Below are 18,174 nucleotides of genomic sequence, written 5' to 3' on the forward strand. Positions count from 1 at the left end.
CAAGCTTGGGTACATTGGAGGTGGAGTGTTGTGGAAAAGGAGGGGAGAAGGGAAGGTACCAAATGCTAAAGACAGCCTGCATGGATGTGGTGAGGCTGCATGAAAACAGACTTGTACCTCAAGGTTTGGACAAGTGTGTCTGGGGATGCTCAAGATGCAGCTGCAGAGGTCTGGGGATGGTCGCAGTGATATGTGAGGATCGTCTGAGAGGGCGAGCTCTTCTGCCACCTCCCGCCATGTGCACCTCGGACTCAGTCCCAGTGCGAGGCAGAGTAATGTTCTCATGCTTCTTTCTCCCATTCTTCAGTGTATTTCGGACAGTGGAGGGGCTTTGATGCTTGAAGTCTGGGCAGTGGTATGGATCAGCATTTCTTTAACGTCAGTATTCATATGGGTCATCTGAGGATCTTGTGAAAATGTAGTTGGCATGGACTGAGGCCTGAGATTCTGAATTTCTAACACATTCCTGTCGCTGCTGACTTCTCAGATGGTCTTCTAGCTGTCTCACACGGTGGAGAAGCGAATGGTATTGGAGCCAAAGAAGCCAGAGTTCAGGTCTCGGCTTTGCAGCTTCTGATCTGTGTCCTTGGGAAATTACACCATCTTTCGAAGCTTCCATTTCCTCTTCTCTAAATAATTATGTCTAGCAAATAGGGTCGATACAAGGATTAAGTCAGGTAGTAGCTGCAAAGTGCTTATCATGAGGCCTAGCATATTGTAAAATATGCAATAAATATTTGCTGTTTTTATTAATATTCACAACAACCATATATGTGAAATGAATAGATATCTACGAGCTCATGCATTTTGTTCTGCTGGAGTGGATGAGATCCACCCCCAACTAGACATGACTTATTATACAATGTACAAAGTACAGTAGACAAAGAGGGCAGCTCTCCTCTTATTCAGAGTAGTATATTTCTGTCTAGGAAAAAAAGCATACATATTTTCCAAGAGAGGACAACAGATTAATTCCATGAAGGGAAGAAAGCTGTGATATCCAGAACTAGGGGCAGCCTGGAGATCTGAAAAGTAACAGGTGAGGGGTGGGGAGGAGTCATTAAGTGGATAAGTCAGGGTGAATGTTCATCATTGTTGGGTTATTTAGTGTGAGGAACAAACAGCCTTGCTTCATTTCATAGTCACTACTGGGACCCAGTTTCTCAAAGAAAATTCGAGATAACCATAGCAAAGGCTGATATATGAGGACAGTAGAAATTCATTAGAAACAAATGACGTTCAACTTCTGATTCTATACTCTACAATTTCTTGGGATTACTTGATGATGGCAATGTGGTTGGACCAAGAGGGGTTCATGACCTGTAACCAGAGTTGTGAGTTTGGAAGGGCATGTGTACACCTGGCTATAGCATGAGCTTTCAAGCCAGACAGATAGAAATCTCTATCCAGACACTAGAGGGTAGTGGCTAAGAGCACTAGTTCTAGCGTCAGACTGCCTGGATTACATGCCACTTCTACCACAGATCAGCTATGTGACCTTGAGCTTATTACCTACCTTTTCTATGCCTCATTTTCCTCATATGTAAAATGGGGATAATAATCATTATATCTTCCTCATGGCATTTTTATAAAGCTTAAATAGTTTATGTAAGTATATAATGTGTTCAGTAAGTTAGTAGTTCAGTGAATAGCATTATTACTGATTCTTTCATTATTATACTTTCATCAATGAGAGTCACCTTATTATTTATTTATTTATTATTTATTTTTATGTCCAACCCTGAAAGTTCAGTATTACCTATCAGGGATAAGGCTCTGCCAACAGCCAGGGAGCATCTTGCCCCCTGTTTCAGCCAGGATAGCAGGACGTGCAGCAGCTTGAACTGAGAGATCTGACTGGTTGAAGTTGAGGTGGAAGTGGGGAGGAGGTGGGGGTGAGGGGAGCTCAGAGGATCTAAGTCAGAGATGTGGAGATGTCATGGTATGGGAAGCCAGATAAATAACTGAAGGGCACTATCAGGAGACCTGGTCTGGGAGGTTGAGACTGAGACCAGCTAGGTCATTGTTGAGGTCAGAAGGTGAGGGAACAAGCATACACAGGTTGGAAAAGGTTAGACAGGTGGAGATTTGGTGGGGAACACAGATCAAGACCACAGTGCTGGCTGTGTTTTGGCCAACTGTCCCTCCTCCAGTTGCACAAACCAGAAACCTAGATGTCATCTTAACAACCCCTCACCCACATGTCCAATGCAAATCTCTTTGCTTCTACCTTCTAATGCATTTGCTTTTCCCCTCGTTTCCACCTCCAGCACCACCCTTAAGAAAGCCGAATCATCTTGCGCTTGGAGTGTAAAAGACTCCTATCTGATCTCCCTGCTTCCATGCTTCCATGCTGGCTTCCTTCCTTTCTTTTTCCCATCCTGCAGCCAGAGGGACTTTTCCTAAAACCAATAGGATCATGTTGCAGCCTGCAAAGTCTTTCATGGTTTTGAGGACAAAGTTGCAGTTTCTTAATGAGTGTGGTTGAACTCCCATGCATTCTTTTGCAGTTGTGTCTTCTTCCAGGTGCTTCTTTATGGTGTTCACCTGTAACCCTGGTCTTCCTTTAGTCCTCCTGCTCACCGCACAGTACCGAGCTCTCTTGATTGCATTTGCCTTTGCCTGGAGCACTCTTCCTTCCTCCTTTTATCTACCTAATATCTTCCCGTCCTTCTAATCAGAGCTCAAGCATCAGGAAAATTATCCTTGATCTCCCTGATCAGTCCAACCCTCCCCCCTCATTTTAGGCTCTCAAAGAGCACCATGAATTTCTCCTTTGTGGAACTTTACGGTTGGAATTTCACATTTATTTGCAATTAATTATTAATAAGCTCCATGAAGGCAAGAATCATGTTTGATTTTGCTCAGCCATTATATCTCTAGAGTGTAGCATGATGTACAGAATATACTCTGTACTTGATAAATATTGGTTGAGTAAATGCATGCATGAATAAATGAATGGATACATATACAAAAAAGCAAAGATTCAGGCAGAATCAGGATGTGGGATTGTCTAACAGTACTGGTTCCTCAGGAGACATTGACCGCTGAGTCATCTTACCAGGAGATAACTCAGATCTTCCCTGATTGTTCCATCCCTTGAGCTCACCCTTTCAACCATGAGGGATCTCTACTCTTCTACAAAGTTCAGGAATACAGAGGCTCCATTCTGGTTGGGTCATCTCTGCATCTTCAGTTCATCACGTGGCATGCGGTGGGCACTTAATGCATTTTTTTCCCCCTAATGAGTGAATGAATCATTGCCCGAGGGGAATAATTCCCCACATTCTCATCTTCCAGTTTACTCTTGGAAAGTTGGGCTGGGATGTCTGGTCTCTGTTGGAATTGGTACAGACAATGCCTCTGAATGTGTCTTAGGTCCACCTCTCCTCAGAAAGGATTCTGAACGCTGTACTTTGATGTTTTAGGTCATTCATGATCAGAGTTTTGGTCTCTCTGTCCCATCTCTGCTATGTTGTGACATACCGAACAAACCTAAGCCCTCTTACTCATTTGGACCAGGGCTGTTGTCATTCTAGGGCACTAAGCTGGGTCAGGAATCTTCCTCCCTTCCAAGGCCTGGGAATACCTCTCTTTCCTCAGTTGTTCTGAGGAAATTACTTTTCTGGAAAGAATAGACCCAGCCCCCAGTTTCTTGGCAGCCAGCACAGGAGGGAGAGTGAAAGCTGAGCCTCATCCTTTCTCCCCACTCTTTACAAATATCTCATTCTTTATTTCCTTCCAACAACATGTGATGACCCTTTGGCAAGTCCTTAGTGCTAAATTTCTTTTTTATGGAGGCAGCAGTAAAAACTCTAGGGCCTTTGATAGGCAGTGCTGGGACATTGAGCGGATGTAAATCACTTGAGCATTGGCTGGATTCGGTTGACAGATTTCTAGGTTCAATGAAACGTTCCTTTTCCAAATAAATCAAATTCTGACCTATGACGGTCTTAAGCTGGGAACGCTTCTGAAGTGTCTGAATTTGGACTGAGGTTGGAGGTTGTTCTGTTGGGGTGATGGGCATGGATTTTGTAGTAAACATGAGGGGAAAACTCACGGTGTAGAGTTTTTCACATTTCCCTTTTGTTTGAGGCTTTTGGTACTTTCCTCTCCTGGTCCCTTAAATGAATTGGATGCAAAATATGTGTAAAGAAAAATGAGGAGGTCTTGGAATAAGCATGGAGAATTGAACCCAGGCTTTGATGGTGGAGACATTTCTGCTTGAAAAGAATTGTGTGTGTGTGTCTAACTCTAAACTCTATGAACTTGTTGAAGTTCACAAAGAACAGCTATGGCTGGACCCTTATAAGGGATTACTACATGGAAAGGTATTGAGGAGATCTGCTTTTAGGACTTGGAATTTTAGAAATGTCCCCAATGTGTCAGTTATCTTGCTGTGACTCAAAGTACCTTGAGGATCAGAAGGACCTGACTGCTATTGGACTTAGTTTTATCATTTCAAATGGTATATTGTTTCCCCTTATAATACAAGTGCCCATTAGCCTGTTCAGGGACACACGGTATCCAGAATGGGTAATTTAGAAAGGTACTCCCTCTACCTCTCACCATCACAAATGGAAATGTGCAGCTCCACTGAAGCCGGATATCAGTCAGGTGGGGGACTGCGTTGACACTCACTAATGGCCCAGTTATCATGGAATAGCATAGTGCCATTAACAACTGATTATACACATTATTGGGTAGCTCACAGCTAATGGGACCTGTCACAAGATCTCAGAAGACTGGGCTTATGATCTGTTGATAAATAGATATGTGGTACACGTGGGTCAGTCATTTCCTTGTTAAGGAGGAAGGAGGAAATGAAGTGACAGCCTCAGCAGTTCCGCACAGACCATGGCTACGTGCCTGGCTGGAGTTTGGTATCAGGATGTGAGACCTGAGCAGGGGCTGGAGCGCAGTGGGACGTGGCTCCATTCTAGACCTGCAAATATAAAGGGTGGTTGTGGATAGGCAATGCCACGGAGATTTTAAAGAGGGCCTCAGAACCTCAGCGGCCTCTTGGCAGGTGTCCCCCTCCTAGCAGGCCCCTTGGGAACCTGGCAATGCTTTCTGGTGGGGCTGTCTTTATTCTTGTATTTTCTTTATGGGATTTCTGTGGGGGGCGGGGAGATGGTATATCCTTTTTGAGTGTCCCCAGTTGTGTCAAATCTTTAAAGGAGTAGTTTGAAGATGTGAAATAAACAGAGATGGGAATATTACTACAGACTGTATTGTATAATTTAAACAATGGTTGAGGTCTTCTTTCCATTCTGATACAGTTATCCAGGGTGATAGTAAAGTCAATCTGAACTTTTGGCCACAGATATAGGTGTGCAACATTATTTTATTGAAATCAAATTGTATTTGATTTAGCTCAGATGAGAAATCGAATCTCACTCATTTTGATAGAGAGTGGGGGATAAAGACGTTTCTTCAGGCCACTCTGGTATCAGTGGACCTGGGTATTGTTCAGAGCCTAATCTGCATTGGTTCCTTGGTCTGGTGCTTCCTTGGCACCCTATTATTGTCAAGGCTGGGACTCTTTCTGTCTAGGGTCAGCTTTGTTAGGTGCCCAATGCCAGCTCTCCACCAGAGGCCCTGTCACTTCCTCAGGGCATTGCAGAACCCTGGAGTCTCACCTCCCTCCGACCTCATTCCAGTCTTGGGGAAACCTCTCAACTCAAAAGCATCTACTTCTCTACCTATGTCTCAAGGAGCTCAGATTATTAGGGGGAAAATAAAACAGGTAAAGACTTCTCTGCAGGCAGTTTCTATGTTTGGCCTTTACAACCCTCTGCTAAAATAAGGGAACACAAAGAGCCTGGCTGCTTTTTGGGAACTAAAGAGGGGGAAATATAGTGAGAACAAAACACACATTAATATCTCAGTGCATTATATTGCCGTGATAATGATGGTGATGACAGTGATGGTGATAAAGATGATGATTTATATTGGCATATGGCTTTAGAATTTCAAACCACTGCCTGGTATGTTCCCTGTAGTAGGCCAGTAAGATAGGAGAGTGTGCCAAAAGGAAATGAAAACTCAGAGAGGTTTTGTGAATTGGCCAAGGCCACACCGTAGGTTAGTAACCACAAGTCCTCATTTGCTGGTTCAACATAGTTTTCTCTGAAAAGAGGCCACATGTTGCCATCTTTTGTTTGGGGAATACCAGACCTACTCTTCTAGGGCAAAGTGGCTTTGAAATGACTTAGAGACAGTCAGGGTCTTTGACATGCAGGGATGTTAACAGAGGGAACCTGAGACTTCCAAATCCCTCCAAGTCTCCCGGCTTCCTGGGCAGCAGGGGTGCCTGTCAGGTCAACCTGAATTTGACGCCCTGCCATAGGGATGGATTCTCCTGGAAAGGAAAGAAAGTTTATTTTGGTGTTATTTTTCTCCTCTGCATCAATCTCCCTGAATGTCTGCTGCTCCTTTCCTTGTACCAGGACTAGATGTTTACTTAATTATTCTGACAGTGAAAGTAGTTAAGGGTTGGACAGAGGAGGCAGAAAAAGATTGTGCTGGAAGGAAAGAGAAATGTTCTATTTTTTCAGAGGGACACAGATTTATTTCAGTTTTAGTAGTTCTTATTCAAATTCATCTGAAGTAATTAATGAAAGCTAGAAGAAGGCCTACACTCAAACTCGCGTCCGCGCGCACACACCCACACCCCTTCTTAGGATTTTTTCACTCTTACTTGAATTATGTTGAGCTGTTTGGTCTATTGGTTCAGTACCCCAAGCCTAGTGCAGTATTGTCATCCCTTGCTTTACAACACAGTCATTATATCCCTAAACCACATTGTGATACACAGTGCCTTCTGTTTACGACTCCCGAAACTCCCACTCCATATATCACCTGCCATAAAACCCATCAAACTGCTGCTACTAAAATGGTGCACAGTGGTCTAAGCAGGAGTCAGGCAAATTGTGTGATACCCTACTGTGGTTAATGAGAGTGAAAATGTGGTTAGGATTTTATTCAGGCGATGTTCATTTGCAGGGCCATTGTAGTGAGATGGCAAAGAAAGATTCTTTTGTTAACTTGAATGACAATATATTTTCTATTGTATGGAGTGGCTTGATGCAGAGTTTGCCAAGTTATTTGTCAATTGTAAATAAGTCAAACTGTGACCTTGAACGACTAGCTTTTTTTTGGCTTGGGGTTCCTGAAAACTAATTAATATACTGAAATTGGTATATGGCGTATCAGAAACCTGTTGCCAGATTTTAAAGTACAGTAGTGAAATTCAACTCAATAAAGACAAAAACAAAAGTTAAAATAGAATGTCCCTTTTTTGTAGAATAGATAAAATTTATTGTGTCTTTTACCCTGGGGGACTCTTTTTTTTTTTTTTTTAAAGAAGATTGATAAAAGAGAGGGCATTGTACCTTTCAAATTTTTTGCATTCTTCTGAAACCTGCACATATGCAGAAAATTCTTAGTAATTCCTGTAACCATCACGGAGTCCCTGAAAAGATATGTGAGGATCTTCTCTAAAAAATAATTAGAGCAACTAAACAGCTTTGTTCTGTAAATAATCTTAATTAAATGGAATTCTCACCCCTCCCCCCACCCTCCCTTATCTCCAACTCTAGAGCCAAGACATTTTGATCCTAGTAAAGGGATTTCTTAAAGGTTCAACCAATGCAGGTATTTTACTCCAGGAACAAGAATGTAACTTCTCTCCTGTTAATACACAAGCCACCTTATTATTGTCTCACACACAGCTTTTTGTTTTCCTCTGAACAATTAATTGTGTAGCATGGAAGACAAATACTGCTGATAGTAGAAAACTTTCTTCCACAAGCCTTGGTCCATTATGAAAACTTTAAAGAAAAAATTAGCACAGTGTATATACAGCATGTCCAATCTTATTAACTCATTAATTCATCACTGAGATATGAGTGTCCCCAGAGACCACCCTGGGCAATGTCATGGAATCAGAGCTTGTCCCTGGCATATTTTTCTTCTTTATTTGATCTTCTCCACCACTGCCCCCCTCCCCCCATGATTGGGGTCCTGCTGTCCCTACAATAGCGTTGTTATCACTGCCAAAGCTGTTGTGGACATCCCACCAAACCCCAACTTCTCCACTAAGTGCTTCCTACATGTCATTCACTGACACACACAACAATGCTATGAGGTGGGTTCTAGTGTATTTTCTGCTTTACAGATAAAACAAATATGAGGTCCATGGAGATTAAACAATTTTCCGAAGGTCAAGTGAATAGGAACAAGTAGGACCTATCGTGGCCTCCTTTCTTTTAGACCTTTTCCTTCTTCCTCCTGATCACCTTCTCCTGGGGTTCTCTCCATCCGCAGTCCTTTTACCCCCACCATTTCTTTAAAGTCTTGTTCTCTTCTGGGGAAAACAAGTGAGCAGGGGATGAGCTATATAACTTCTCCTAACTCCCATGTAAGTGCTGCCTAATCTCAGTGCAGGGCTCTTGTTTCCTGGAGGTCCTTAAAATGATGCTTTTCCTGGGTATGTTACATGCTGGAGCCTCAGCAGAGAAGCCCTTGGGAAGGAGGCACTAAGCCTGCTTCATAAGTATTGGGGGCTGGCCCTCTCTGCAATGAACGGATTTCCTTAGAGATTCATACCTCTCTGTTCCTATCTTGGCAGCACTAACCATGGAAGAAAGTAGAGTTACTATTACCAGGAAGGACTAAATAGGGGTAAAAGAAGTATCCCACCCACAGAGGTTTTGTGGGTGATACTAATACATTCTGTGTACGTTCATGAGGCTTTGTTCATCAACCCAAGTATTACACCATCATAATGCTGAGACAAATCATTCAGGTGGAAACAAAAGGAGAGCAAAGAAGAATACTATTCTCCATAGAATGGCCACAGGCTGTGGGGCAGAGTTTTCAGATTGGGCCCCTCTGTGATCTGTTTGACTTCTTTGGGGGAAGTCTGATTTCAATTGAGTCATATTGTTTTAAAAAAATTCCAACCCCAAACAGCACCACAAAGAGGAAATTAAACTATAAAAAGTGCATTAGGGTAAGGGTAGGGCTCTAAGTTACTGTCCCAGAAACAAGTCAAAATCAAGGTTAAGAACAGAACCTGTAAGTTGCTCTAGTTAGACATTACAGATACCACTGGTATTTACAATTGCTTGATATAAAGCAGTCTATCTTGCAGTGGATGCTGACATCATAAGCATAGCACTTAGGACTTGGGGGTCTCCAAGTACTTTTATAAGCATCCCTTTACTTATTCAGTTCTTATGGAAAATCAGATAAATAGAAAGTACCATTATCTAAGCCACATAGATAGACGAGCTCCAGTTGGAAGTGCATTCTCAACATGGGGCTTAAGCCACATGGATAGAAGAGCTCCAGTTGGAAGTGCATTCTCAATATGGGGGCTAGCAAGGTATTGTTGGTTCTCCAAAGGCTTGGCTACATTCTTTCCCTGACTCAGCATTCCTGCACTTTGTAATGCATATTTCTGGCATTAGAGATCTGCATTAAGATAAGTAGTTGGGGGCAGTGGGCTGGCTCAGTCAGTAGAGCATGTGACTCTTGATCTTGGGGTTGTAGGTCTGAACCCCATGTTGGGTGTAGAGATTGCTTGAAAATAAAATCTTAAAAAAAAAAAAAAAAAGCCATTGGGGAAAGATAGCTATTTATATTCTAGCTAGCCTAGCTAGCTTATCCTCTCTCCCATGCCTACTGTCCAAAGTTATTTTGAAGATCAAGCAAGAATAAATAAATAAATAAATAATGTGGTCAAACCTATGAAAATCTAGAGCCTGAAACAATTGTATTATCATTATATAGGAGAAAAAGAAGAAAAACAAAGGAAAGGTATAATTAAAAAAGTTAAGGTGAGGATGGGCCACAGTGTTTTGCAGGCATGTAAAGGTAATATCAAATTTAATTCAGGTGTAGTTGTACCCTTCCTAATTATTTCTTACACCTGGATGTGGCCCATGGGAAAATTCTCTCAGAGGCCATGCATTTAGGGTCTTGTATATTTTTAGGTTTCCTTATTAAGTAGAAACCAGAAGCCTTTTTATGTCTCCATGGGGACACCTCCAGAGCTTGTATCAGCAAAAAAGAAACCATAATGTGAGGTGTTGGGGTTAGGACAGAAAATCTGAAGGGGCTCAACCCCAGAGAAATGGGACACCAGTCCACTGGCTGGCCTTGTGGGCTGTACAACTCGATGGTCTTCTTTTGGACACAGGATGGTTGTTGTGTTTAAAAGGAGCTTTGCCTTTTAAGGAGGAAGGAGTTTAGAAGGGTGTGTATGTGTGTGTATGTGTGTGTTGTGTTTATATACAGGCTCTTAATCAAAATGTTTTGGGTCTCTTCACTAGCAATGGGTGAGAAGTATCAGAGAAGGAAGAGAAGAAAAAAAAAACCAGCTAACAGATACTAATTGAACACCTGGTGACATAGAGTATTGTGCAATATGTTATCTGTGATAATCCTTTTTTTAAAAGAGGTTGGACATGGCCATATTTTTTACTCTCAACTACTTATTGTTTGCAGGTTCACCACATCATTCTTTCTGATGGTTAATCCACTGCAACCTGCCTAGTTTCAAGCTGGGTTCTCTGGGGTTCAAAAGAAATCAGAGTCATACTCACTGGCCTGGAGAAAGTTATGGACTGGTCAAGGAGAGTATACTGATAAACAGAGAGTGCCTAGGGGTGCCTGGGTGGCTCAGTTGGTTAAGCATCTGCCTTTGGCTCAGGTCATGATCCCAGCTCCTGGGATGAGCCTGGCATTGGGCTGTGTGCTCAGTGGGGAGCCTGCTTCTCCCTCTCCCTCTGCCTGCCTGTCTGCCTGCTTGTGATCTCTCTCTCTCTCTCTCTGTCAAATAAATAAATAAAATCTTTAAAAAAAAAAAGTGCCTGAAGTGAGAGTATTTGCAGTTAAGTGATGCATCAAGTGCCAAAGGCAGCCCATGCTTTGAGGGATTCAGAAAAAGGGTAATTTCAATACTGGAGAACTAGGTATTGGAGTTGCAGATTGGGAGTAGTGAGATCCCCTGGGAGTGCTGGGACCAGAAGTGGCAGAGAGATGTGGGTAGAATTTGGAGACTTACCTCTACAAACTCTTTGGCTCTGTGAGCCTGGGACCAGCAGAGGGAGCACAAGGTAATAAACAGCTTTGGTTTGAGAACTTACTGCACTCTTTGGAGCTCAAGGAAAACAAGGCCACAAGAGCAAGATGGGATTATTCACCGTTACCTTCTTTCCCCTAGTATGTACTTGCCGCCTTTTAAAAGGCTACCGTGTTTTGATCCTTCACTCACTTACAAATCTTGTTCTATGGTAAATGCAGAAACAGACCCCAAACCAACCAAAAGAGCCCACAAGCAAACAAAGAAAATCTAGACAAAGAGAAAACAATGACAGTAGTTCTTAATTGTTCTTTAAACCAACTTCAATTTTTTAGCCTCCCAATTCTTTGAATAATCGGGTAATATGAAGAACTCACAGAATAGTGTAGCTCACAGACCTGTCACTTTAATATTTTCTCTGCCTTGGGGAAATGGGCTATTTAACAAAATTCAGCAAATCAATGACCATTGGAAAGGAGATTTGTGTGTAACTAATGCAATCTTTCTAAGGCTTCAGTGGTGAAACATGCATTAAAAAAGACTGCAGACTCATGTTTATTCTCAGCGGAACTACTTTAAGTTTCTACAAACTTGGCCAAATAGGGCCATAGATATGTTAGAGTGAGCCTCCAGCTTTACTGAGCTGGCTCTGCTTGGCTCTCCATGGCCCATTTCATGGGTCTTCCAACAGTTTAGCAAAGAACAACACAACTCCACCTGCCTTGGGGCCTTTACACCTGCCATTTCCACTGGAAGCCCCACTCTCGATCTCCTCTTCAGCCTTTCTTTGGCCAAGTTAATTGCAACCCAGTATTGAGATCTCAACTCAGGCATCACTTCTTACGGAAGTCATCCATGACCTACAGACGAGGTCTGTCCGCCATGCATTCTCAGGGCACGTTGCACTTTTTATTCATAGTGCTTAACAAAGGGTGCAGTTGCATATGTATTTTTGTGACTGTTCCACTCATTGTTCTTTACCTTACTAGACCGAAGCTCCAAGGCACAGGGACTCTGTCCTTTTTATATACCATTGTCTCCTCAGGTTGAAGTATAGTGCCTAGTACTTATAAAGGCTCAATAACTACTCGTTTATTGGATGAAAAAAACACGTAATAACTATCAACTGCTAATAGCAGGTGTCACATTCTGCTAAGGGAGTGCTCTGGGAGTAGACAGAAGAACTGAGACTTAGGGGAGGACAGTAAGGTGAGGAGAGCCTTGATAAATACTAGTTTTTTTGTTTTTTTTTTTTAAAGATTTGTTTATTTATTTATTTGAGAGAGAGAGAATGAGAGAGAGAGCACATGAGAGGGGTTAGGGTCAGAGGGAGAAGCAGACTCCCTGCCGAGCAGGGAGCCTGATGCGGTACTCAATCCAGGGACTCCAGGATCATGACCTGAGCCGAAGGCAGTCGCCCAACCAACTGAGCCACCCAGGCGCCCAAATACTAGTTTTTGAAGGAGGGAGTTGGAATGGGGAGCAGAATGGGAAGGTATTAGGAGAGAGGCTGGACAGGGAACCATGCATAGTGCTGGCTAAGGGATATATGGGGACATATGACAGAATATGTGGAGATAACTGCCCTGTGCCAACTCTGGGTTGAAGCACCAGTCACAGTTCAATGTACTGTGACCTGAAGAATGTTACTGATAGTGCTGGTTATTCTTTATTTGCTTCCCACCCCTGAGTTCATTCTATTCTTTATATTCTTTCTGTGTCCAGGAGGCTGACCTGAACTCCTGGTTGGATTTGGCCAATGGAAGGCACTGGCATGGACTGGTGGGAGAGAGGGAGGAAGGAAAGAGTAGGTGGGTATGCCCACTCCCTCACTTCCCTGAGTGCACATCTCTGGCGGCAGCTGGGGCACCTCTCCCTTGGCTGAGCTCTCACTGGTCTCAGGAAACCATTTCCTACACTCCTCCCTTCCTTAGGGCCTCCTGCTAACTTGAGTCTCTTCTTGCTGCTTTGCTCGTTCCTTGTTCCTTGCTTGTTTCCTTAACTCTGCTTACTCCTCTGTTAGTAGCCCCTTGTTAAAGTCTCATTTCAATCATCTGCAGACAACTCTGTTTCCTATTGGGATCCTGACTGATGCACTTACTTTCTGCAGGTGATGACCATTTGTCTAGATTCACATTAGAAATCACCTCTTTATTTTTGAGCAGCACATTGGCTGTTAGTTTCTTGGCTCTAGTCAGTGGATGGAAAGGCCTCTCTTTCTGCTGCTTCTACTGTGCATGCAACGGCTATACGGTTAACGACCTGATCCCAAACCTAAAATCTCTGAAGAAATGTGACTTAGAAAACCCCAAGCTGGCAGGGGCATGGAGAATAGAACCATTAGCAGGTAAGAGTGCTTATTAGACATCCAGTCTGCAAAATTCAGGTCACCACATTTTTTTGAACTGGGTTATTTCACTAGCTGCCTCAGTTTTCTAATTTATTTTGCCAGTGCAGACCCTGGGTTTGCACCCCTTCTTCTCCCCTTGCCCCAAATAAAAAGTACAGCAAAGAAGAATGGGAAGATGATAGGTACAAGAGATTTCTCTCCTGGTTCCAGTCCTATTTTGATATTATCGGCTAGTTAGATTTTTCTCCCTAGACATATTGAACATGTACCCCCAGATCTATAAAATGTCCAATTAAGAAACCAAATGAAAGTGTTCAGGAACCAACTCAGTTATACTGGTACATAATGTAAGGCTTTCAAAAATAGAAGAGAATAATTTAAATATGTTTTTAAACTTATGGCGTAATATTTCTTCTGACACTCCCCACACTCAACTCCCTGCCAGATACCCAGAGCAAGAAAATACTAAGAGTGAATTTTCTAAATTAGGAATTGAGAAATGACCCATTTACAGAAAATCAAATGGCAGTCTCTTGCACGTTCTGCAAGTACCTGAAGAAAATATATAGACGACTCATTTTAGAATCTGCCACAGAAAGGGCCAACCCTTGATCTGTAGAATCCTTTTCACTAAGGAAACTTTTCGTCGTAGGATGGAATGTTGGAATAGAAGACACCAGGGCCTGGATCCTGTCTTCACTTGAGCTGAATGGGACTGGGCTGGAATGCCACTCAGAGCTCTGTGACCGGGAAGAATGGAAATATCATGTTGGGGATTTAAGGTAGAATGGCTGCCTGATTGTTTATTCTAATTTTAGTTTCCTTCAGATTACTTTAAGAACAATTTTGTATTATACAACTTGTACTTTTCCATAAATAGACTCATTCTGTTTGTTTTGAGGCTCTACTATCATTTCTCTTGCATTCCTGAGTAGGAAATTCTACTCTGAGACCATCATCCATAATCCTAGGGCTTCAAAGGAGAGCTGACATGGCCCCTCGCTGCACTCCCCGTGTGCAGACCCTCCTCTCTGCTGATTCTAGAATGGGGGTAAACAAAGATAAGCATAAGAATAATCTGGATTGTACCTAAATCAAACCTCTGGGCCTTTTCCTTAGCCAATTTCCCCATCCTTTTCTTTCTCAAGAGGTATATGGCTAAAGGAAAATCACACTTTTTACAATTGGTCTTGGAGTATTTGCCATATGTAAGGGACTGTTTATAGGGCTGATTTATAAGTATGTTGACTGTGGTTCACAGCAGAAATTCACTTGAGTAATAACTCCAAGCCTTGCTGTGTTGGTGCTCCAGGCTGGCTGGACTCACTTCAAGGAGAGTCAAAAGTGCTTGAAATAAATTATTTTAAATTCAGTTTCACTTTAAACATATAAGCCAACTTGTTGTAGTGGCCCGGGAGTCAGAAACATAGCTCCACTTGTGCTACGAGCTCGTTGTGCAGTTTGTGGCCATTCCCTTACCTCCTCTAAATTTCGCATTCCTCCCTGGAAGAGGAAATGTTTGGATGCAGGACCTCTGTGTTGCACAACTGCAGGGGGCGCTATTTATATTGCAGTCTGTATGGTGCTTCTGGGAGGCTCCATTCACATATACCACAGTGAGAATGGCGTCTTCTGGAATGAATGGTACATTGCTGAGGCCCAGGCTTGACTTCTAAATCAATAATAGCTGTTGAGTACTCATTTTGGCCCCATGATAGAGAGGCATGTAGAAGGCAGAAGGCACAGTGCGAGCCTTTTGAGGTTGGAGGGGGAGACCTGGCTAACAGAGGTTAAGCATTATTTCGTGCACGTGTTTGTGTACTTGTTTCATAGACATGTGTAAAGAATCTACGAGGTGCCAGAAATTGTGCCAGGCTGATCCATATTTTTTTCTTCTAAACTCAGCTCAAACCCAGTTCCCTTCATGAAGACCCATTCCCTCCCTCAAAGAGCTCACAAGCTTGTGGTGAACAAACAGGAACTTGTGATAAGTATCATGGTAGCTATATGAGCCCAAGAAATGGCAAAATTTAGCCATAAGGATTTTTGGATTATCTGATGTTTTATATTATTCCCATTTCTTTTCTCTATGGATGAGTAATTGAGATGTCAGTGGACTTCGGCTAATATTTATTGAGCGGGGGAAGCGCTGTTAAGGATGCAAAGGTGGGGTGACATGTAATGTGTACTGTTGAGGGTTAGGAAAGTCAGACTGATTTGTAAGTAAAACGAATGGACTTTGTTAAGGGCTTAGCAGTGTGCTCTAGGATTCTGAGACAGACAGAGAGACAGAGAGAGATCACAGGCATACACATGCGCACCTGGCTTGGGGAATCAGAAAGGCGTCCTCGCAGGAGACGCCATCATGGTGACGTGTTCTTGTTCTGCTGGGATTGGCTTGCTCTGGTTCACACTTTTGTAGCTCCCAGGACTCGGCCTTTTTGGCATGTCTCCCCATTGTAATCACACATTATTTCACTGTTGGAATAATGTCTGTGCCACTAGATTGTAAGCCCCAGAAGGGTAGAGACTGTGTTCCTTTTGCTTACTGTGTTATCCACCAGGTCTTATACAGTGTCAGATTAGAAAACATTCAGAAATATCCAATAAATGGATGAATGAGTGGGCAATGAGTAGGTAGGAACTGGAGTAGAGAAGGATCTTCTGGGTGGAGGGAACTATGTGAGTGATTGCCACATTGTGCCCAATGATAGAGAGGCACGTAGAAGGCAGAAGGCATGGTGCAAGCCTTTCGAGGTTGGAGGGAGAGAGTTGGCTAACAGAGGTTAAACATTATTTCATTGGGCACAGAGTATAAGTGGCCCCCTGTTAATCTCTAGAGACTTTATGCGTGTTAGAAGTGGCAAACTGCAGCAGATCCTTTTACTCAATGACTAGAGGGCTTATGGAGAGAAGCTGTGGCAGGTGCACAGAGACTGTCTAACCTCTCCTTACTAAACTCAGGAAAGATTTGTCATCTCTGGTTTCGTTTAAGCTCTTCTTGAACTTAGTAGGTGCTCATTAAATATTTGAAAGCGGAATGAGAGCATGGATGGATTTCCTGATGTTTTCTGTCCGACAACCTTTTGGAATAACAAGCTCTCATTGCTTACCCCACACCCCCTCCTGCTTCTCACTTAAGCCATGTCTTTATGCTGTGAGAAAAATGGTGCAATATGGGGGAACAAAAAACAGGGCATCTGGTTCACCAGATATGCATATGGCCGCAACATATGGCAAACCCAGGGCATTTGACCATTGTGCTCATTAGGATGTGCCGGCAAACCGGATGCTGCACGGTCTCTGTGTCTGTGTCGTTTTTCTCTCAGCACGTCGACCTGGTGTTAATCATCAGGGCAGGCTTGCCTCTCCCAGACAAACCACTTCCCCCACTCTTGCACCTCCGCTTCCTTCTGAAATTTCCCTCCAGGTGAGTGCTGACTCTGCAAGGGTTGGTGGCCTTCAAATCCGCAGGATGGTCTTACTCTACAGGTCCCACTAAAAATATGAGCAAACCACACTAACAACAAAAAGCTGCAATAGCAGCTTCCGGCTTCTCAGGTGGTGAGAAGAAAACGCAGAGTCTGTTGGCATTAGGCACTAAGGGAAATGTTTCTGTTTTTTGTTTTGGGGTTTTTTTTTTTCCCTTTTTTTTTCTTCTCAGAGAGTCTGGTATCCCAGACTTAACTTTGCATAGAAGAAAGAAAACCCAGCCCACCCTAGATCTCCTGATTTTCACTCAGATTTTCCAACTTCAGGAAGAGGAGGGACAAGGGAGAGTGAGTGGAGCCCCATCCCCCACGCTGGCAAACCAAACAAAACAACCAGCAATTCAAAGGACTGAGATGGAGAGTGGGTCCATATTGAGAAGTGGAGCTGCTCGTTCATTTTGTGTATTAGATAGTTTTCCCCTAAAACGTCCCTGCTCCAGCTTTCCCAGGCCCAGCTGATGTCTCTGTTCCCCTCTCCCTGCAGACCTCCACCAACCACTTCTCTAAGGAAATTCCATTTTTCAGTTTTTGTTGGCAGTTGTTATACCATTCATTTAGCACATTTGCATATTTCATTTTTGTCCAGGTTGCTCCTCTCCCATTGCATTTCTAAAAATGAGAAATGAGATCAAAACTCACATTAACCTCGATGTCATCCCCTTTGCTTTTCATTCATTGCTATTCTTTGTTTATCATCTTTCAGCAAATTTTCAATCCATATGACAATACTCCTATTGAAATCAATTAGAACCAGTTTTACAAAATAGACTTACTGATGCCCTCTGTCAATCTTCTCTTGAATTCCAGCTGTATACTGTTGATGCACATTCACTGATTGCTAGATATACATTATTCCTTTCATCTGCTGGTAACTATCAAAAAACAGTAACAAATTTGTCCGGAAGGATTTATTCACCACATAGTTCCCTTCTTTTCTTTCTAAGTATTGCTGACGATTTGATTGAACTCAAAAGAGTTACAGATTTTTCTCATTTAATACCCACTCCATTATTTCAAGGCAGGAAAAGTACAGAGTTTTTTCTTTTAAATAGTTTTATAGACAAAGTGAAAGATTTTTCATTCTTGCTTCAAATTCATTGTGAAAACAGAAGGCAGTTTTCCCAGATGGAAATCTGTCATATCATTATGGAAATGTCAGATTTCCACCCAGGGCATATTGACAAAAAGCCATGGTTTTTGCCCAGGGGGTGGAATTTCACAAATTTTCCCAAGAAGAG

At 42.7% G+C, this 18,174-nt stretch overlaps 1 protein-coding gene across 2 annotated transcripts in view; it reads left to right on the top strand.

Annotated features, from left to right (window-relative positions):
* Nucleotides 1-12,836: 12,836 nt before the first annotated feature.
* The window catches only part of LOC113937904, a 404,519-nt gene continuing 399,181 nt past the window's right edge, over nt 12,837-18,174 (top strand). For both annotated transcript variants that reach the window (XM_027622835.1, XM_027622836.1), the window contains exons 1-3: nt 12,837-12,906; nt 13,206-13,442; nt 14,098-14,227. In XM_027622835.1, the coding sequence (XP_027478636.1) occupies nt 12,855-12,906; nt 13,206-13,442; nt 14,098-14,227 (419 nt within the window). In that variant the 5' untranslated portion in view covers nt 12,837-12,854. The remainder of the gene's footprint in view (nt 12,907-13,205; nt 13,443-14,097; nt 14,228-18,174) is intronic.

This window comes from Zalophus californianus, chromosome 8 (assembly GCF_009762305.2).
Source record: "Zalophus californianus isolate mZalCal1 chromosome 8, mZalCal1.pri.v2, whole genome shotgun sequence".
Classification (NCBI taxonomy): domain Eukaryota; kingdom Metazoa; phylum Chordata; class Mammalia; order Carnivora; family Otariidae; genus Zalophus; species Zalophus californianus.